This window comes from Takifugu flavidus, unplaced genomic scaffold, assembly GCF_003711565.1.
Source record: "Takifugu flavidus isolate HTHZ2018 unplaced genomic scaffold, ASM371156v2 ctg655, whole genome shotgun sequence".
NCBI lineage: Eukaryota > Metazoa > Chordata > Actinopteri > Tetraodontiformes > Tetraodontidae > Takifugu > Takifugu flavidus.
In genome coordinates, this window is record NW_026622266.1 from 1 (window position 1) to 22,078 (window position 22,078).

The following is a 22,078-nucleotide window of genomic DNA, read 5'->3' on the forward strand; positions in this document are numbered from 1 at the left end:
CTCATCAGAACTCAACGTTTCCGCCCTCTGACCCGTTAATATAAAACATTTCCCAACAACGACCACGATCATGAAGAAATTAACCGAGTTTAATCACTTTTACCAAAATCCCATCTGACCTGTCCTGTAATTAAATTAAATTAAATTCCCCTCATGTTCTCTGCAGCGCCCCCTGCTGGCCACCGCAGCAGAGACTCTGAACAATGTTGGATTCTGCTGAATTCTCTGGATTTGGGTGAAAACTGGATCATTTGAGATGATGTCACACAAGCTTTGATGTCACTCATTAACAGGCCAATTTATAATCTGACTAATCTGTCGTTAATAAGCACAATAAGTGTTAAATATGAGGATCAGAGGAGGAACACAGCAGCCGTTGTCACGCTGGTGCTCGTCTGACCGCGTCATCGTTAGAAAGCTCTAATCTCCCTCCAGGCTCGTGGGTGCTGATCCGAGGACCATCGGGTCCAGAGACACTTCTGAGAGACTTCATGGAACCAGAAGTGTGGAGGATCCTGGCAGAGCTGCACCGGTCAGGTGAGTCCAGTCACGTCTGACCGGTACCAGCAGAGCAGCTGCATCACCTGACTGGGACTCACAGGTGTGTCATCACGCTATGATGTCACATCCTGTCTGCTGCGCTGCAGCTTCCTGTGCATTCTGATGGAATTTTACTGCCGTTTGTAAACAGTTTAAAGTATTAAAATAATTACAAATATTAATTATTAGTAGCTGTAGTGTAAATCCATAACTCACCAATGTAAACGAAGGTAGTTGAGTTAATCTGGTGACACAACTCCTCCTGTGTGACCACACAGCTGTAGGTGTCGCTCCTGCTCACGATGGCTCTGACAGTGACGTAGAAGCGTCCGTCTCTCTCTTCAGACTCTGTCTCCTGAGCAGGAAGGACACGTCCAGAGCTGTCCTGCCACTGGACGGCAGGTCTGGGACGAGCTCCTTTAACCTCACACTGCAGCCGCTCCCTGCTGATTGTTTGGTCAATTTTCCGGATCAGCGGTTCTGGAGAGGCACCTGTGAGCATCCACAGTCACAAATGGGTCATTAAAGAAAATCAAAATGGAAAGATGATCTTTGAGGGGAAATTAAGGGCTTTTAATTGTTTAAATGTAGGAGAAAACTCCAAATTTCAGTTTTTTTTTAAAACTGATTATTTAAAATCCTGTTCAACATTAATTCACACCTGAATAAAAGTAAAAACCTTAAACTCTTGCATTGATTAAAATAGAAAACATTAAAATGAATTTGCAATTAAAATGGTTGAAATGGTCAAAATATCACATTTAATTCCCCTTTATCACATTAACAAACGCATCAAACAATCTCATCTGTTTGTCTGTGTAAAAACAGGAAAACTTCATTTAATCCGACCTTTTTCCAGGATTCCTGCACTCACCTTCTCCCGGTGATCGAACTTTTAAGATGCACTCTGAAAGGCAAAAACACAAAGGACAGAATGTTAGAAATTGTGTCTGAAATTAGCAACTTTACACACAGGTGACATTTAGAAAAAAAGAGCATTAACATTGTCATTTAGACACATTTAAAGTCATAAGGAAACAACATTGTGACATCTGTTTCACAGATCAGACTGTTTCATAGAAGCGTTGTGTTGTGATTTAATTCTATATTTCAGCTTCTGCTCATCTCCACATGTTTGTAGCGTGATGTTTGTTCCAATCTCCAGTGTAAATATGTAAATGTTGCTTTGTGTGTGCAGACTGTTGCATTTGTCTTCTGCTCCCGTCGGATTAGATGCAACTTCGGAACATTAAATCCTCTTTGACTCTATTTAATTTCCTTTTGTCGTATTTATATTATCTATTTGAACCTACCTGTCCGGAAGGGGCGTGGCTTAACTACGGTTTAACCACAGATGAATTATTGCTTCACTAAAGGATCCTAACCAGTCTCGGGCACTGATATAATGTCTGTTCTAGTCCATAAATGTGGCCCATCCTCAGCTCTTTCACGCTTTTACCACCAGCGTTCAGCCGCTGACGTCACGCTGGCGCCAGTGTCACCTGTGGAAACACCTTCCTGTGTGTTGGGTGGAGAAACTCACCCACCAGAAGGGAAATCTCAGATCGTGGGACTGGAGAAGAACGTGGAACTGTGCAGGTGTAAATCCCGCTGTCGCGCACTTCGGCCTTTTTGATCCTGATCGACGCGTTTCCCAAATCCAGAGCTTCTGGAAAATGAGCGACTCGTCCAGCGAACTGGCCGCTCTCATAGATGCTGCCCCAGCTGTAGAGGAAGACTTCCACGTTCTTGTCTTTCCTCCAGTTGAACACTTGGTCCCTGACGCTGCCGGAAGCGGAGCAGTTTAACACGACCTCGCTGTCTTCCTTCACCACCATCCTGATGCGCGTCGGCTCTGGAGGATCAAACAGCAACGTCACTCTCACACCTTCACACCTGAGCCGGAGCTGCTGCTGCTCCGGGGTCACTGCGACTATGACGGCTCTGGGGGACCTGCAGGGCTGCTGCAGCATCTAAAGTCCTCACCAGCCTCGAGCTCGGGAACAGCTTTGATCCGAACGCTACAAACTCTAATCACTATATTGATCCGTGCGAGGCGGGAGATGCTGAGGCGCGTGAGCAGCCGCCTCCTGCACGCGGAACCTCCAACACCTCCCATCAGATATATAATCAATCATCAATAATCTATCAAAGCCGCCTCCACGGTGGGATTCTCACCTGCCGACGTCACAGCGAAGCAGAAGAGGAGGCACGAGACCCACAGCTCGTGCATGGTGTTGGAAGAGTGAGGTCACCGCCACTGACGGCGGCGCTTTAAGGGGCCTCGTGCCTCCTCTCACACCTGATTGGTCCGGCGCATTTCCGCTCTCCGCCGCAATAGAAGCGAGTCCGAAGTCTCCGGTTCCCGATATTCAAAGCGAAAGTGATGAAATTCACCATCATCAAAGAAAATGAGGCTTCAATCAAACTGTAATCTCGGTTTTATTGTTGCAGATTCACCACTTCTTCAACCTCCTCCTCTCTGGTTGTGTCGTTTCTTCACAATTCTGTGATGGGACATTAAAACTCTGTCAGTTCCTCCTGAGCAGACAGAGGAACTCATCATGGGGAGGAACCTTCTCCTCACCTCCACAGTTCTTCAGTACTCCACACCCCGATGGCGTAACACATTTGGACCTGGTTCAGATCAGATTACAGTAAACAGAAAATTCCAGTAAGGATCATGTCAGCGTGTCTGCGCCGGTCCCACGTGTAATAAAACATCTATAACAGGACAGATCAGCAAAGCCAGGATTGAGCTGCTCACCTGTCCGAATTAGTAATGACTGGTCCCAGTTTAGCCTCAGGGGTCAGATAACAGGTGGATCCTCCTGCGGGGTCGAGTTAGGATGGAATCATCTGCAGGAACAGAAACAATCGGGCGGGAGAAGAACCTGGTCCAGAACATTTGACCTGCGACACTCATCTACACATCTATACATTTATATATCTACTTCTACTCATCTATAAATCTACTCATCTATACATCTACAATTCAATTCAATTCAGTTCAATCTTTATTTATATGGCACTTTTCATACACTGGGTAGCACAAAGTGCCTCACAGAGGATCAAAACAACAAAGACAAACAAGAGAATCAAGAAAAAGGACACACACACACACACACACTTAAACACACACACACACACACACACACAAACAAGCTGAGACATGGCTGGGCACCGAGACCTGAGGCGAAGGAGACGCCACCTTTGGAGGCCCACCAGGCCGAGGGAGGTCACGGTCCGTGGCCACAGGTGGTACCGCCACAAAGACCAGCCCGACCCGGACAGACCGGAGGCTCCACACCAAGGCACAGAGCCCCCTAACCCCCCAGGCCAGAGCTGTCCACGGGACAGCACCCCCAGTGGTAGACCGGAAACATCTCCCAGCCTGGCAGGCCCCCATGAGGAAACACCATGAGGAAACACCATGAGGAGACACCATGAGGAAACACCATGAGGAGACACCATGAGGAAACACCATGAGGAACACCATGAGGAGACACCATGAGGAAACACCATGAGGAAACACCATGAGGAAACACCATGAGGACACCATGAGGAGACACCATGAGGAAACACCATGAGGAAACACCATGAGGAAACACCATGAGGAAACACTGGAGCTAAAAACTGAAGGACTGAAACAGTAAATGGGAAAAAGGTGTAAAAGCTAAAAACTGAGAAACTAAGAACTGAGGGAGTAAAACAGTCAAGTTAACTGAGAAAACAATTGAGGATAAACTGCACAGGCTACTTGGCACCAGAAGAGGAACGTTGGCTCGAATCACAACTCTAATGAGGGAAGTTCACAGTTCACCATGTCCATCACCCCATGCATCACCTGGGTGTGAGATACACCCCGGTGTGTCCGCCACAACATTATTTTAAAATGTATTAGATGATCAATTATATTTAGAAATGGTAAATTTAATTACAGGAAGCCAAAAGTTTAGAGTTTAATACAAGTTTAAGTACATAAAATAGGAAAACAATTATGGTCTCTGGTCTTAGAATTGCCTCATTTATGGTTGTCATGGCAACGCGGGGAAGTCATCAAGAACGTGTTCTAATCAGTGTTGGCTGATATTTAAATATTGTGATTAACAAATGAAAGAAGTGAAGTGTTGAAAGAGGAGCAGATCAAGAGTCCAGGAGGAGGACAATTCTGGCATCGTGTTGTGTGTGTGTGTTGGGAGGGTGTGTGTGCGCCTCCATTTCCTCGAATTGCATCTTTCGCCACTCACATCTGGGCACCAACTAAGAGGATCACTGAACCCTTTAAATCTCTGTACTGTCTGAGATATGTGATATATTAAAACGGTTTAAATGAAGGTTTGAGTGTTGTTTAATTGGCGACGGTCACGATTTTATCTTCACTTGAGCGACACATCAGGCCAGTAGCTCGTTGAGGAGCGTTAGCTAGCTGCCATTTCTAGATCCGTCTGAAGTGATCTTTACCTTTGACTCGGTCTCTGACCGACTGGATCGAGTTCTGCAGATTTCGTAAAGGTACACAAACACTTCCAACACAAACGTCTGAACTCATCTTCAAAGTTTGGAACTGAACGTGCTGCGTGTTGTGGAACCAACCGCAGCGCAGCAGCGGGGGACACTTTTAGACACTTTTTGGTTCTGTCACGGACCAGACGAGAACCCAAATGTGACAGCAGAGTTCGGCTGAACACCGCTTTATTGTCAGAACAGGCAACAGACAGGATTCACCGGGGAGCAGGCAGAACAGAATAGTCAGGAACAGGCAAGGTCGGAACCGGGCAGGCAGGCAAACAGGAATAGGCTGGAAAGTCACCTGAACAGGAATAACGATCCGGCAGGGAGCAGGTGGGCCTCCGGGATTGAGAAGGGGGCTCATTAGAGTCCTGATGCACAACAGGTGCGCAGGCGAAGCGACCCGCAGCTGTGACAGGTGCACAATCTTGGTATTTAAGGCTTCAGTTTCTTTCAAACTGTAATTAATTCGTCTTCTCAAACAAACTGAAAAATAAATATTCAAATTAAGAAGATTCAAAAAATAAGTAAACAACAGAATTCTCTATTTCAAAAGAATTTCTGAAGAAGCCTTCTGGATAGAAGGTGACATATTCAAAAGAGAACAAAAACAGTCCAGTTGACTGTTGAATAGACATAATAAAATTAACCAGTGTAGACTTTTATGGTAAAAAGTAAACAGTAAAAATGTATTTTAAAAAGCAAAAAGTACAGCCACTGACTTAATAAAGTAAAAACTAAAACAGATCATTTTCATATTAGCTGCATTTCCCCAGTAATTCTTGTTAGGGAGAAAGGGATCAGTTCCCCTCCCGCGCTGTTGCCTTCAGAGGAACGAGACGGAAGCTTCAGTTTACTTGCTGCGAGGGCAACCACACGTCTGCAGTGTAGCTACAGCGTGTGAGCCTTGAACAGTTTATTTTGTACTAGCACACTAACATGTAAGGGTACAGTAAACGTATGCGTAAGCATCACATGATAAAGCATAAGCGTCACATGATAAAACAAAGCATGATATATACAAAAGGAACATATAAGAAAATGGGGGATGGAGTGTCACAGGATGGTCAGGTTGTCCCCTGCTATCCTGAGGTGATAGAACATCAGCTAAAGCAGGTCAGGGTTCTGGTCAGGAGTGATAATAAGCGCTCACAGCATTGCTATATGAACAGTTTGAACCAAACATTCCCTCCTCTTTATCAGGAACTGAGCAGAAACATCCATAGTATACATTTTGAAAAGCATTTTCTGCACACTACTTCATAAAGCATCAGAATTTCACTACTCGTGTCGAGAACCGGTTCTTTACTGTTGGAAAACATTAGCAGATTGGAATCAATCTTCAGATTTTAACAATTAAAATCACATTCAATCTAGTCTTCAGCCATCAGAATCACATTCAATTGGGTATGGGAAAAGATCTGGCCAGTGGTATTCAGCATCTTCCTCTTCTTTCTCATCACCAGCCTTGTCGAGTAGAGGATAGCTGGGCCAATTGTGTGGTTACTGGTGAGATAGCTGTGGTTATTAAACGTTTAACAAGAGAACGTATGCAGGGGATACAACAACAACCACACAGTGTCAATACTGCAGACAAAATTGCTAAGAAGGTTAACACTGATGTTACCAACATCTTGTATTGTCCAAAAACATTCATCCAATTATCCCATATAGAGGCGTCAACTCCAGAGTGATCTTTCATCTTTCCGTTCAGGATCCGGAGGCCCTCTATGGCTTGGGTGAGGCTTCCATCTGAGGCGGTGTTGTTAGGAATGAATGTGCAGCAATGTTCTCCAAACAGAGCGCACACTCTTCCCTTCTCAGCCAACAGCATGTCAACCGCGATCCTATTCTGAAATGCTAACAGGGAGGTAGCAGAGAGCTGGCTATGAACAGCTTCAAACCCACTTTGTGTCCAGTTACCTGATCATTGCACATTGTCGTGGATATAGTTGATCCTATCCACATTCTTGTTTGGGGTTACTGGAAATAGTGCTGAAATCAATGGGACATTTTCAAACCCTGCTGCTACCTGATTAGTTAATTTATACTCATCAGGGACACCTCTTGGAATACCAATAGCATCTATGTAGGTGGGATCGTTCTCAGATTGCCATGTGAATCTCTTGCTTCTGTGCAGATGGCTGGCTGCAGTTGGACTGAACTGCATTGCCAGCTCAGAGGTAGACATGGGGAATACAGAAACAGGCATTAGTAAAGTGGCTAAGGCGCATAAGCCTGTGCGTCTCTTAGGTAGGGCATCAAACAGCCTTTCATCCCCGCACCACCACCAGATGTTGTTGCGCAACACAACATGATGTGTTGTGACGTCCAAATCCATTGTGGTCGCACACCAGGATTCCTCTAACTGGCCTATTCTGTCCCCGTCACCTGTAAGGGTTATGCAAGAGAAGTTACCAATGGCAACCTTGTTAGAAAAGATTGGTTTTCTTTTCTCTGCAGTAGTTAGTGGGAAAAAAACTGATCCCAGTTGCTGCAGGCATCATTAGGGTTCATTTTCATCATTAGCTCAATAATACAATTTGGAGGCACCATGCTTGGTGTAACTCTGAGAATTGGTCTGGGGGCTAAACACACTACACAGTCCGTTTTAGATGCATTTGCTGCTTGTTCTGCCATTAAAAGCCAGTTGTTCACATCTGCAGAAATTCCAGTAAGAACTTGGAACAAATCATCTGTTGATGTGTTTTCTTCCAAAATTATAGCTCTGGACATCTGAGCTTTGCTTGCTCTGCCGTTAACGCTTGGCAGTTGACATAACTGGAAATAGAAGCGAGGATCTTGCCCAGCGGACCATGCCCAGGCCAAGAAACCCCAGCACCCTCCTACTAGACCGCTGGGATTTAGGGTTTTATTCTGGCTTAAGTCAACTTCAACTATAAGGCCCACATGTCCCCTTTACTGAGAATAGTGGTCGTTGGTGTCTGGCGGCCTTGGACGTTGAGTAGGAGGACCAGTCTTGTCCTGGTGGGTCCGCTGTCAGTGTTCTCCAGCTGGTGTCCAGCTGATCATTGGTCAAGTATCAAGGATAATTGTTCCCGTATTGTACTGCGTTCTCTCCCCCCCTCTGCAGTCCTGTCCATGGGAAAAGAACTGTGGTCTTGTTGTTGGAAGCTACACATATCCGTAGAATAGAGGAGTGAGCTGTGCCATCGCTGCACTGAGTACGATCTGTTACTCCTCCGGTGTTGCGTTTTTCTCGTTGGGCTGTCGGTGGGGTCCCCTCCTCTCCTCGTCCCTCGCTGGTTGGTGAGAGCTCTGTGAATGGGGCTGCTCCCAGAAGCAGCAGGATTGCTCCCAGGACCACCTGAACCAGACCCATGTCACCAGGCTTGAGGTTCGTCTGTGGGACAGAAGCAGAGGTTATCGGCAGACTACTAGACATTTGAGCTTCTTTGCTATTTAGCAGTTTTCTCATCCACTCTGCTAGGGTGGTCTCATGGTTTGCTTTTGATATTTATATTATTGAAGAGGGAAAGGTCGGCCATGCACTGCATCTCGAACGGTGTTAGCCCCGATTGTGTAGGGGTAATCCTCATCCAGAGCTTTACCAGAGATAGACAGTCTGGCCATGCTCTCCCTGTTTCTTCCATGGTTTTCTTTAGTCTGTTCTTTATTAGTTCCATTTGTCCTTTCTACTAGTCCTGCACTCTGGGGGTGGTATGCACAGTGATTTTTCAGCTTGAACCCCAGCGTTGTGGAGCAAAGGTTCATCACTTCATTCACAAAATGGCTTCCATTGTCAGATCTTACGGTCTGAGGTATGTATAGGTAGGAATGTAATGTTTGCAAAGGCTTTTCGCCACTGTGATTGCATCATTGCATTTTGCAGGATAGATTTCTACCCATTTGGAAAATGTATCTATTATCACTAGGCAATACTTGCATCCTTGTGATAATGATAGTTCAATAAAAATCCATCTTTATTTCCTGGAATGGATGTTGTGGTGCAGGAAACTTGCCTCTCGTTGGTCTCATGTTTCCTTGTGCATTGTGTTTGCAACAGATTATGCATGATCTGCAATAGTTTTGAGCAACATCTGAACACTTGATGGTGTAGAAGTGTTGGTTGACTCTATGTACCATCCCTCCTCTTGAGACATGGGTCAGCCCATGGCTCACTAATGCTGCTGTTTTGTACAGGCTTTTTGGAAGGATCGGTTTGCCGTCAATTTTATAGAGGCCATCACTTTTCTGAGCTCCTCTATTTATCCACTGTTTCAGTTCTGCGTGTGACACTGAACCTTGTGAGTCGTTCAAAATGTCTAAGTCTACTAGAAACACCTCTGCGCTTCACACTTATTTAGGTCCTTTTGCAGCCCTCTTTGCGGTTTGGTCCGCAAAGTTGTTTCCTCTTTTTGGTGTGCACGACATTTGCAAACTGCTAGTGCAGAAGGAAGCTGGGCTGCATCCAGCAGTCGCTGCAGAAGTGCTACATGTGTAAGGGTTTGACCTTGTGACCTCTGGAACCCTCTGTTTTGCCATATCTTTGCAAAATGGTGTATTGCTCCAAAAACATACTGACTGTCTGTAAATAGTTAGTTCCTGTCCTTCATACCTCTGGCATGCTCTCAGAACTGCAGACAGTTCTGCCACTTGTGCTGAGCAGGAAGATGGAAGTGCTTTAGCTTCTAACACTGCATCTGACGTGGTTAGGAAGGGCCTGAAGACCATCTCGGGCTTCAAGGAGCAGAAGTCCCAACCTGTGGGTGACCGGGGGTGGGCTAACGACCTGAACTTGTTTTTCAATAGATTTGATCAGGTAACCACCCCTCCCCCGGCCCAGTCTCCTCTGCTGCTACCCCCGCCACTGTCTGTGCCTGCAACCCATTGTTCCTCCTGTCCCCCCTCCTCTCCCTCTCTCATGAACTTCAGTTCACACATTCCCGACACTTCACACCCTGGCCCATGCCCATCCCCCCCACCAACACCTCCCTGCTCCAGCCTGTCCCTCACACCACACCAGGTGAGGAAGGCCCTGAAGAAGAACAGGGCCAGGAAAGCGACAGGTCCGGATGGCATCAGCTCCAGGCTCCTGAAGTCCTGCGCAGACCAGCTGTGTGGGATCTTCAGTCACATGTTCAACCTGAGCCTGAAGCTGGGGAGAGTGCCACAGCTGTGGAAGACATCCTGCATCGTCCCAGTGCCGAAGACACCGCACCCCAAGGAGCTCAACAGCTACAGGCCGGTGGCTCTGACGTCTCATCTGATGAAGACGCTGGAGAGACTCATCCTCGCCCACCTGCGCCCACTGGTGAGCTCCTTCATGGACCCGTTGCAGTTCGCCTACCAGCCGAGCATCGGGGTGGACGATGCCGTCATCTACCTCCTCCACACCTCCCTCACTCACCTGGAGAAGGCTGGAAGCACTGTGAGGATCATGTTTTTTGATTTCTCCAGTGCATTCAGCACCATCCAGCCCAGGCTGCTGGGGGACAAACTGGAGGTAGCTGGGGTGGATCACCACCTCACAACATGGATTCTGGACTACCTTACACAAAGACCACAGTTTGTGAGGGTGAGGGGCTCCGAGTCAGATCGGCTTCTCTGCAGCACCGGTGTCCCGCAGGGAACAGTTCTGGCTCCTTTCCTGTTCACCCTCTACACCGCGGACTTCTCCTACAGCACATCTTCATGTCACCTCCAGAAGTTCTCTGATGACTCTGCTATTTAGCAGTTTTCTCATCCATTCTGCTAGGGTGGTCTCATGGTTTGCTTTTGATATTTATATTATTGAAGAGGGAAAGGTCGGCCATGCACTGCATCTCGAACGGTGTTAGCCCCGATTGTGTAGGGGTAATCCTCATCCAGAGCTTTACCAGAGATAGACAGTCTGGCCATGCTCTCCCTGTTTCTTCCATGGTTTTTTTCTTCAGTCTGTTCTTTATGGTTCCATTTGTCCTTTCTACTAGTCCTGCACTCTGGGGGTGGTATGCACAGTGATTTTTCAGCTTGAACCCCAGCGTTGTGGAGCAAAGGTTCATCACTTCATTCACAAAATGGCTTCCATTGTCTGATCTTACGGTCTGTGGTATGCCATAGGTAGGAATGTAATGTTTGCAAAGGCTTTTCGCCACTGTGATTGCATCATTGCGTTTTGCAGGATAGATTTCTACCCATTTGGAAAATGTATCTATTATCACTAGGCAATACTTGCATCCTTGTGATAATGATAGTTCAATAAAAATCCATCTTTATTTCCTGGAATGGATGTTGTGGTGCAGGAAACTTGCCTCTCGTTGGTCTCATGTTTCCTTGTGCATTGTGTTTGCAACAGATTATGCATGATCTGCAATAGTTTTGAGCAACATCTGAACACTTGATGGTGTAGAAGTGTTGGTTGACTCTATGTACCATCCCTCCTCTTGAGACATGGGTCAGCCCATGGCTCACTAATGCTGCTGTTTTGTACAGGCTTTTTGGAAGGATCGGTTTGCCGTCAATTTTCTAGAGGCCATCACTTTTCTGAGCTCCTCTATTTATCCACTGTTTCAGTTCTGCGTGTGACACTGAACCTTGTGAGTCGTTCAAAATGTCTAAGTCTACTAGAAACACCTCTGCGCTTCACACTTATTTAGGTCCTTTTGCAGCCCTCTTTGCGGTTTGGTCTGCAAAGTTGTTTCCTCTTTTGGTGTGCACGACATTTGCAAACTGCTAGTGCAGAAGGAAGCTGGGCTGCATCCAGCAGTCGCTGCAGAAGTGCTACATGTGTAAGGGTTTGACCTTGTGACCTCTGGAACCCTCTGTTTTGCCATATCTTTGCAAAATGGTGTATTGCTCCAAAAACATACTGACTGTCTGTAAATAGTTAGTTCCTGTCCTTCATACCTCTGGCATGCTCTCAGAACTGCAGACAGTTCTGCCACTTGTGCTGAGCAGGAAGATGGAAGTGCTTTAGCTTCTAACACTGCATCTGACGTGGTTACAGCATAGCCTACTCGGTTCCGCCCTTTCTCGTCTTTTGAGGCGGAGCCATCAACAAACGCTACTGTTGAGTGCTGTAATGGGCTCTGAGAAATGTCAGACCTTGGTTTTGTTTCAATTGCTGTTTTGCAAAAGTGTGGTTCTCCATCTTCTGGAGAAGGGACCAGAGTTCCAGGGTTCAAAGGTCCACATTTCTGCAACGTGATGTTCGGTTGTGACAACAACAGTGAGGCCAGTGTCTCGCATGTGTCAAAAAGGGGGGAGGTCTGGAACAGTATCAGTGAAACCGAACGTGGGACTTTCAGTGTGAGTGGCTCAGCACTAGTTCAGCTTTTCACAGCTTCTGCTGCAGCAGCACAGGCTGTAAGCAGAGCGGAATCCTCCTGCTACTGGGTTCCAGTCTTTTGGTGTAAAATGCCAACGGCCCGTCTCGATCCCCAAACATTTCTTATCTGGTGTGAGTGAGTTTAACAAATTGTGTGGATTTGGAACATCTGGTACTGCATGTTCCACAAGGTCATTCAATGGCCTTAAATCTTGGACCATTCTCCACTTTCCTGTGTGTGCCTTTTCTCCAGGAAAAATGGGTGTGTTGCATACTGCGTCTGGGGCTTCAATCAATATTCCTGATTTCAACATGTCTTACCTCACTGGCTGAATTCCTTTCTCTGTTTCTTTTCTTAACAGGTACTGACGCACTATTGGTACTCTGTCAGATTTCAGTTTAACTCGGTAGGGGGCTAGTCCTTTGACTAGTCCCACATCTGTGGGTGAGGTGGACCACAGCCCAGAAGGAACTTCTTGTAATTGGATCCAATGTTTGTCTGCATATTTTTTGATTGGGGAAGTGAGACCACCTACAAAGGCCCGCTTCAGCTGTTGCCGATAGGGTCCGGCTTCATCATCATTACAAGGGATTCCTGAATTCTGTCTAAAAATGGGTTTCAGGCGGTCAAGGTGCTCTGATGGGCTTTCATCATCTTTATGACGCGTCTGGGACATTTTGCCATAGTCTGTTCGTCGGGCAAAATTCTCTGATTCTCTCGTACAGTGGTCGTAAGGCTTGTTCCAGGGGTTGGGTGTCAGCTCCCAAAACCTCATTGTGGGCGTTGGCTCCAGTGAAGTTTCCTGCTGTACGGTGCCACTTGTTGCTGAATAGATTCATAAAACATTGAAGCATTTCATGGCCATTCAGATGAAAACTTAATCTGGTCCCTTCTAGGGCTCTTATGAACTCCTCAGGTCCCTCCTCTATGGGAGGAATGTCTGGCAGAGCTTTCCTCTCTTCTTTCGTCCATGGTCTGCACACTAACATAGTACGAGGAGTCTGCGCATTAGCTCCTGCATTTGGGTGTGCTACTTCTACCATGGGGCAAACATCTGTGAACGGGTGAATAGTTTTTTTATGTTGCTCCAAGGCAATGAAGGGATAAACATTATCTTGTTTTGCTTTTCTCGCACTTCTTGTCTCTTTTCAAATTAGACAGAGATGGAGGGGGTAGGAGCGGTTGAAGAGTGGAGGCCGGCTGTGGTTTGGGTTTAGCTCCTTTCTTTGCTGCATTTCCTTCTGTTATTTGTGGGGGATCTTGTGCATGGGGAGGTGCGATAAGCTCCATTTGCTCCGGAAGTGGTGCATTCTCTTCCTCCTCTGCCTCTGGGGGCTGTGGCTCCGGAGCAGGGGGGCGCCTTTTAGCAGCGGTCTCATCTTCTGGGCGTATCAGGGCTGCTGCTGTTTTCTCCTTTCTGTTCTGAGCCTTTTCTTTCCTCTCCTTGTCTTTGAGGGTACTTTGTTCCAACCATTTCTCAGACAATTTATACTCTGCCTTGCGCTTGTCATGCTTCTCCTTCTTCTTTTTGTCTATACTTAACAACTCGAGTTTCAGATGTGCCTGTAACTCCAGTATGTCTGCAGTGCAGAGTTTTCCTGAAAAATTAAACTTTCTTCTCCACCTTTCTTGACTTATTGTTCCTGACCCCGTCACACAACCCTCCATAAACAGTGGCATTTTAACTTCTCACTACTGGGTCTCTCAGAAAACTTCTCTGGTACACAAATCGGAGGAAGGACACCGACAGGCCCTTCTACTGTGCGCTACTCACACAGCGGTGCCAGTTTTCAGGGGCGGAACCCGTCCTTTATTCTGATCACCAGTACTTCGTTTTCTTCGAGCAAAAGAATAAAACACAGGACTAGCAGAGTTCTCCCATCAACTCTTTCAATGGCTTAGTCCTCCATTCACACACAAACACAATTTCCTATTTTCTTAACTTAATTACGGCTAAGTTGTAACCTACTTAATTAATGGCTAAGTCTAACCAGGTCTCACCCTCTGAGGCAACAGAGGCAGCATTTGTTGCGAGGAGACGCGTCCGTCGGTCACCATCCAGCGCTGGGAACAGTTCTAACCGCCTGGAACGAATTCACGTCCTCAGGTCTTTCTCTTATCCGTCCTCACGAGTCTTCGGCGTCGTCGCTGGCGTTGGATGATGTCTTCAGGATCGCACCCTCGGGTTCGTGATCTCAAAAGAGATGGGGACGAAATTTTATGTTGGGGAGAAAGAAAGGGATCAGTTTTCCTCCCGCGCTGTTGCCTTCAGAGGAACGAGACGGAAGCTTCAGTTTACTTGCTGCGAGGGCAACCACACGTCTGCAGTGTAGCTACAGCGTGTGAGCCTTGAACAGAGTTTATTTTATACTAGCACACAAACAAGGGTACAGTAAACGTATGCGTAAGCATCACATGATAAAGCATAAGCGTCACATGATAAAACAAAGCATGATATATACAAAAGGAACATAAGAAAATGGGGGATGGAGTGTCACAGGATGGTCAGGTTGTCCCCTGCTATCCTGAGGTGATAGAACATCAGTTAAAGCAGGTCAGGGTTCTGGTCAGGAGTGATAATAAGCGCTTACAGCATTGCTATATGAACAGTTTGAACCGAACAATTCTGAACACCGACAGCAGGGGGCAGTAAAACGGAGCCAATCATGAACGGACCCACGTTTCCCTCAAATTACGATTATTAACAAATCATTTGTTACGAGCGGTTGTATCAGGACCCGAAAGCAGGCAGGACACAGTGGCGTATCGTTTTCCGAGAAGCTTTATTTAAGTTTATAGAAAGTTGTGCAACTCAAACGGCGTGGGACCACGACTCGGTTCTTAATCTAAACAGGAAATGAAAACTTACGACAAAAAATCCCGAGCGGGGTCAAAAGCAGTCAACGAAGGAAAAAGACAAACGATAATCCGATAAACGGGTTCAAAAGTTATCCACGAAGGGAAAAGTCTCACGATAGTCCAGGAGGGAAAAGCCGGGGTATTCCGAATCAGACAAAACACACCAACCCTGAGAACTGTCCATAAATAGGTGGCTTGATTACCGAGTGTCTGCAGGTGCACCAGTCCCGGCACCACCTGCGGCTGAGGCGTGGCTCCACCACGCCCCCCGCAGGAGAAACCCTGCAAAAGAGTTCCCAGAAACTGGGAACCTGACATCATTGAAGTTTTAACCATGAAAATAAAGTAGCAACAGACAAACAATAGGTAACAGTGCCCTGAGTCCCAGCTGAAGCCGTTTAAAGCACAAATTAGCTGTTTATTCCTGCGTCAGATCATAAATAAAAGCTTCCTGTTTCCTGTCACATGACCAAAATCTCCCGTTTACACTCGTGTTTGAAGTAGTCAGACATGAGGTGAAGTTGGACTCATTTTCAAAAGGAGCTCTGGCCCAGGTGGGTGCAGCCCATCAGTGGCTGAGAGCTGGGAATATGAAATGGGAATGTTTTCAGGAATGATTACAGCAACATCAGCTCCGGCTGCTGCGGAGCGTTCAAATACATCTGTAACCAACAGAACCTGTGGTGGACAATCGGACCCGTCAATCAGACCCAGGTGCCTGGTTCTCCAGACAACCCAACCGCTCCTCTGGATCAGGTGGGCAGGTGTCAGCGGTGGACTGGTCAGAAGCTTCTGCCAGTTCACCAAAAGACAGGAGAGATCACAGCATTTAATTAGAACCAGCACCTCTTCTGTCTGGTACTGATGCTGCTGAAGAAACAAAAAAGGCAAATTAACGACACCGTTGGTGTTACGAGCAGTTGTATCAGGACCCGAAAGCAGGCAGGACACAGTGGCGTATCGTTTTCCGAGAAGCTTTATTTAAGTTTATAGAAAGTTGTGCAACTCAAACGGCGTGGACCACGACTCAGTTCTTACTCAAAACAGGAAATGAAAACTTACGACAAAAAATCCCGAGCGGGGTCAAAAGCAGTCAACGAAGGAAAAAGACAAACGATAATCCGATAAACGGGTTCAAAAGTTATCCACGAAGGAAAAAGTCTCACTATAGTCCAGGAGGGTATAGCCGGGGTATTCCGAAACAGACAAAACACGCCAACGCTGGCCAACCGTGAGAACCGTCCATAAATAGGTGGCTTGATTACCGAGTGTCTGCAGGTGCACCAGTCCCGGCACCACCTGCGGCTGAGGCGTGGCTCCACCACGCCCCCTGCAGGAGAAACCCTGCAAAAGAGTTCCAGAAACTGGGAACCTGACATCATTGAAGTTTTAACCATGAAAATAAAGTAGCAACAGACAAACAATAGGTAACAGTGCCATGAGTCCCAGCTGAAGCTGTTTAAAGTACAAATTAGCTGTTTATTCCTGCGTCAGATCATGAATAAAAGCTTCCTGTCACATGACCAAAATCTCCAGTTTACACTCGTGTTTGAAGTAGTCAGACATGAGGTGAAGTTGGACTCATTTTCAAAAGGAGCTCTGGCCCAGGTGGGTGCAGCCCATCAGTGGCTGAGAGCTGGGAATATGAAATGGGAATGTTTTCAGGAATGATTACAGCAACATCAGCTCCGGCTGCTGCGGAGCGTTCAAATACATCTGTAACCAACAGAACCTGTGGTGGACAATCGGACCCGTCAATCAGACCCAGGTGCCTGGTTCTCCAGACAACCCAACCGCTCGTCTGGATCAGGTGGGCAGTCGTCAGCGGTGGACTGGTTAGAAGCTTCTGCCAGTTCACCAAAAGACAGGAGAGAATAATTCAAGCAGCTTCCAGCTTCAACCATCAAACATCACGTAGGTGCTCTGATCATTACCCCATTAAACATTAACACTATTTCATTAATAATTACCTTTATCAGCCTTCAACTTGAAGTAAACAACGACGGCTGCGATGGCAAACAGCACAACTAGAAAGAGATTAACTCCAACTACACTGACAATAACTATAACGAGCACGCCCGTGGACGACCCTGAAAGAGAGGGAGGAGTTAAAGAGGACGAGTCGTCTCCGTTTCTTTCTCTCTGTTTTCATCTTCTCTTCATTTCCTCTGAAAATGTGAATTTTAACCATTTCAGAGTTTAAAAACAGGGCTGAGTTTCCTGATTAATTCCTGGTTTAATCAGTTGCTGCAGGTCTGATGGGCTGTTAAAGTGATGACGTCATCACCTGGAGGCCTCAGCTGATTGGCTGAAACTCACCTGACGGGAGGAGTTAAAGGCACCTTTAAAGCTCCTGTGAGCACCTGAGCTGCTGCATCAGGAGACCTTCATCACCATGGAGACACCAGGTCAGCGCCACCATAAACACCACTGTTGTTTCTTCATCATCATCATCATCATCATCATCATCAGTCATTAAAACAACCTGTCAGCAACAGCATCATGACGGCCTGTTGCCATAGCAACAGTCTATCAGCATCACTCACTGGACGACACTTTAATCTGTTTGACGTCTTTTCGTCTTTTGTTTGTTGCTCAAAATTAAGTTTTAGTTTGAATGTGTTCATTAATCTTTAATAATCCCACAATTAAATATTATAATTCTGTTTTCTGAGGAGTTTCCCCACATAAAAGTAAATATTTTGTGTGTGTGTGTGTGTGTGTGTGTGTGTGTGTGTGTGTGTGGACCAGAATAAAATGACCGTTAGTGATTCAGGCTCATCAGAACTCAACGTTTCCGCCCTCTGACCCGTTAATATAAAACATTTATACGTTTAATCACTTTTACCAAAATCCCATCTGACCTGTCCTGTAATTAAATTAAATTAAATTCCCCCTCATGTTCTCTGCAGCGCCCCCTGCTGGCCACCACAGCAGAGACTCTGAACAATGTTGGATTCTGCTGAATAAGAATAAACTCACCAAAGTCCTGGCTTCGTTTTGTCGACAGGCTTCTTTTGGTGTGACCACACAGCTGTAGTCGTCGCTCCTGCTCACGTTGGCTCTGACAGTGACGTAGAAGCGTCCGTCTCTCTCTTCAGACTCTGTCTCCAGAGCAGGAAGGACACGTCCAGAGCTGTCCTGCCACTGGACGGCAGGTCTGGGATGAGCTCCTTTAACCTCACACTGCAGCAGCGCCCGGTCTGGTCCTCCATCAACGATCCTGATATTTGGTTCTGAACAGGCACCTGTGAAGACCAACGTCAGATCAAATTGTGTCTCAGAGGAACAAGAACCATTAAACTCTGCTGAACTATTAAATATGACATTACAGCATAAACAAACTAGCAGCACATCAGCACTGACCCTGGATCAGTAATTAAACACTAATTGTGACGCACAACTTTGGAGACGAGTGATTAAATCGTGAAAGATGAAACCGTTGTTCCGCCTGCTGAGGGATCGGCCCCTCACAGAGGAATCAGCCCCACATCGCCTATTTTACGCTGCATTTCCACTTCACTGTTCAGGAATTAAAGGTGAATGGAAAAGCACTTTGGGAGGTATTTCCCTGAGGATCCTGCCAGATATGACTGGATACGAGCCGCTCTCAAGCAGCTGCACCTGCAGAGCTCAGAGCCAGAGGAAGAACGGAACCTTGACTCCACGTCCACTTCACTGGCTGGAGTGGACGTGGAGGAAGACTCCCCACGACTGGGCCAAGGAGCCATGGACAGACTGCTGCCTTCTGCCACATCCCATTGATGTGAAACAGGGTTTTCTGCAGTTGCTGCAATTAAGACCAAATATAGATCCAAGTTGAATATTGGACATGAACTGAGCGGCGATTTCCACAGCAACCAAAGCCCAGACCAGCCACTGATTTGATAGGTGGCTCTCGTAGCACCATTTCAGCTGCACTGTCCCTAAATTAGAATGTTACAATCTGAAGTTAAATTTACTTGTCTGAATGCTGGATGAAGACTAGAATTCAATTTCAGAAACAAATATGAATTTTAACTGAGAGGCCAAATTCCGGTTCAAACTGTGTTTGTTATTCTGGATTCATTCCAGTGTTCCGGATCAAATCTGGTCTGAAAAGGTGAATTCAGTTTCAATTCCTCAGTGCTGTTCAACACGGTGGAGTCGGGAACGCAGTGAGGAAGAGGAGTCCCAGTTTGCTCTTCATCAGGACGGACGGAGGCGCTCTGCTATGATGGCAGCTCTGTGTAGAATTAGAGTTTTAAATTGAGCTGAAAGTTTGTCAGTATTGCTATTTTTCAGCATAACAAACAATAAAAACTGTAAAATTGAAATGTGAAGTGATATGTACATATTTAAGAAAGAAAACATCTTTATGTATTATTTAATTTATTCAAAACAAAGGAGGTGCGATTGGTTTGGGGTGGGGGGCTCACAATGTTCTTATATCATCAAAGGGGGGCTCGAGGAAACAAGTTTGGGAACCACTGGTTTAAAGTATTAAAATAATTACACAGGAGTAAAAGCTGCAACCGACATGAAGATAATAATTCTGTTTTAATTGCTGTTATTATAAAATGATGAAGGAAGAGAAACAATTACAATTTTATCTGTTATAATCATGAATATTAATTAGTAGTAGTGTAAATCCATAACTCACCAATGTAAACGAAGGTAGTTGAGTTAATCTGGTGACAAAACTCCTCCTGTGTGACCACACAGCTGTAGTCGCCGCTCCTGCTCACGTTGGCTCTGACAGTGACGTAGAAGCGTCCGTCTCTCTCTTCAGACTCTGTCTCCTGAGCAGGAAGGACACGTCCAGAGCTGTCCTGCCACTGGACGGCAGGTCTGGGATGAGCTCCTTTAACCTCACACTGCAGCAGCGCCCGGTCTGGTCCTCCATCAACTGTCCGGATCAGCGGTTCTGGAGAGGCACCTGTGAGCATCCACAGTCACAAATGGGTCATTAAAGAAAATCAAAATGGAAAGATGATCTTTGAGGGGAAATTAAGGGCTTTTAATTGTTTAAATGTAGGAGAAAACTCCAAATTTCAGGGTTTTTTAAGTGATTATTAAAAATCCTATTAAACATTAATTCACACCTGAATAAAAGTAAAAACCTTAAACTCTTACATTGATTAAAATAGAAAACATTAAAATGAATTTGCAATTAAAATGGTTGAAATGGTCAAAATATCACATTTAATTCCCCTTTTATCACATTAACAAACGCATCAAACAATCTCATCTGTTTGTCTGTGTAAAAACAGGAAAACTTCATTTAATCCGACCTTTTTCCAGGATTCCTGCACTCACCTTCTCCCGGTGGTCGAACTTTTAAGATGCACTCTGAAAGGCAAAAACACAAAGGACAGAATGTTAGAAATTGTGTCTGAAATTAGCAACTTTACACACAGGTGACATTTAGAAAAAAAGAGCATTAACATTGTCATTTAGACACATTTAAAGTCGTAACGAAACAACATTGTGACATCTGTTTCACAGATCAGACTGTTTCATAGAAGCGTTGTGTTGTGATTTAATTCTATATTTCAGCTTCTGCTCATCTCCACATGTTTGTAGCGTGATGTTTGTTCCAATCTCCAGTGTAAATATGTAAATGTTGCTTTGTGTGTGCAGACTGTTGCATTTGTCTTCTGCTCCCGTCGGATTAGATGCAACTTCGGAACATTAAATCCTCTTTGACTCTATTTAATTTCCTTTTGTCGTATTTATATTATCTTCGCTCGCAGGTATTTGAACCTACCTGTCCGGAAGGGGCGTGGCTTAACTACGGTTTAACCACAGGTGAATTATTGCTTCACTAAAGGATCCTAACCAGTCTCGGGCACTGATATAATGTCTGTTCTAGTCCATAAATGTGGCCCATCCTCAGCTCTTTCACGCTTTTACCACCAGCGTTCAGCCGCTGACGTCACGCTGGCGCCAGTGTCACCTGTGGAAACACCTTCCTGTGTGTTGGGTGGAGAAACTCACCCACCACAAGGGAAATCTCAGATCGTAGGACTGGAGCAGGATGTGGAAATGTGCAGGTGTAAATCCCGCTGTCGCGCACTTCGGCCTTTTTGATCCTGATCGACGCGTTTCCCAAATCCAGAGCTTCTGGAAAATGAGCGACTCGTCCAACGAACTGGGGGCTCTGGCCGGCCCAGTCGCTCCCATAGGTGATGCCCTTGCTGTAGATGAAGACTTCCACGTTCTTGTCTTTCTTCCAGTCGAATATTTGGTCCGTGACGCTGCCGGAAGCGGAGCAGTTTAACACGACCTCGCTGTCTTCCTTCACCACCATCCTGATGCGCGTCGGCTCTGGAGGATCAAACAGCAACGTCACTCTCACACCTTCACACCTGAGCCGGAGCTGCTGCTGCTCCGGGGTCACTGCGACTATGACGGGCTCTGGGGGGGCTGCAGGGCCCCCTGGCACCAGCCCAGGTCCCCGGAGACGGAGCCAGGTTGCTTCACAGGCGGAAGTTCGAGTCCCGCAAATGATCTGATAAGCTTCTGCAGGATGGAGACGCCGCCCACGCACACGCACGCACACACGCACCCGTCTGCAGGAGCTATGACGCAGCATCTAAAGTCCTCACCAGCCTCGAGCTCGGGAACAGCTTTGATCCGAACGCTACAAACTCTAATCACTATATTGATCCGTGCGAGGCGGGAGATGCTGAGGCGCGTGAGCAGCCGCCTCCTGCACGCGGAACCTCCAACACCTCCCATCAGATATATAATCAATCATCAATAATCTATCAAAGCCGCCTCCACGGTGGGTTTCTCACCTGCCGACGTCACAGCGAAGCAGAAGAGGAGGCACGAGACCCACAGCTCGCGCATGGTGTTGGAAGAGTGAGGTCACCGTCTCCGACGGCGGCGCTTTAAGGTGCCTCGTGCCT

General features: G+C 46.3%; 1 protein-coding gene across 13 annotated transcripts; it reads right to left on the minus strand.

Moving 5' to 3' along the window:
* Positions 1-71: 71 nt before the first annotated feature.
* Positions 72-22,078, minus strand: LOC130521035 (butyrophilin-like protein 2). 13 transcript variants are annotated; one of them, XM_057024694.1, is made up of 8 exons: positions 21,965-22,078; positions 21,162-21,491; positions 20,481-20,513; positions 19,825-20,100; positions 2,084-2,395; positions 1,415-1,447; positions 757-1,032; positions 72-674 (listed from the first exon to the last, which is right to left on the minus strand). In XM_057024694.1, the coding sequence occupies exons 1-8, from the start codon at positions 22,017-22,019 to the stop codon at positions 610-612; spliced, it is 1,380 nt and encodes a 459-aa protein (XP_056880674.1). In that variant the 5' UTR covers positions 22,020-22,078; the 3' UTR covers positions 72-609. The 13 variants fall into 13 exon arrangements, 12 of the variants coding, with proteins under 12 accessions (XP_056880674.1, XP_056880671.1, XP_056880672.1 ...); XM_057024691.1 differs by lacking the exon at positions 21,965-22,078 and having other exon boundaries at positions 21,162-21,924; XM_057024692.1 differs by lacking the exons at positions 1,415-1,447; positions 21,965-22,078 and having other exon boundaries at positions 21,162-21,923.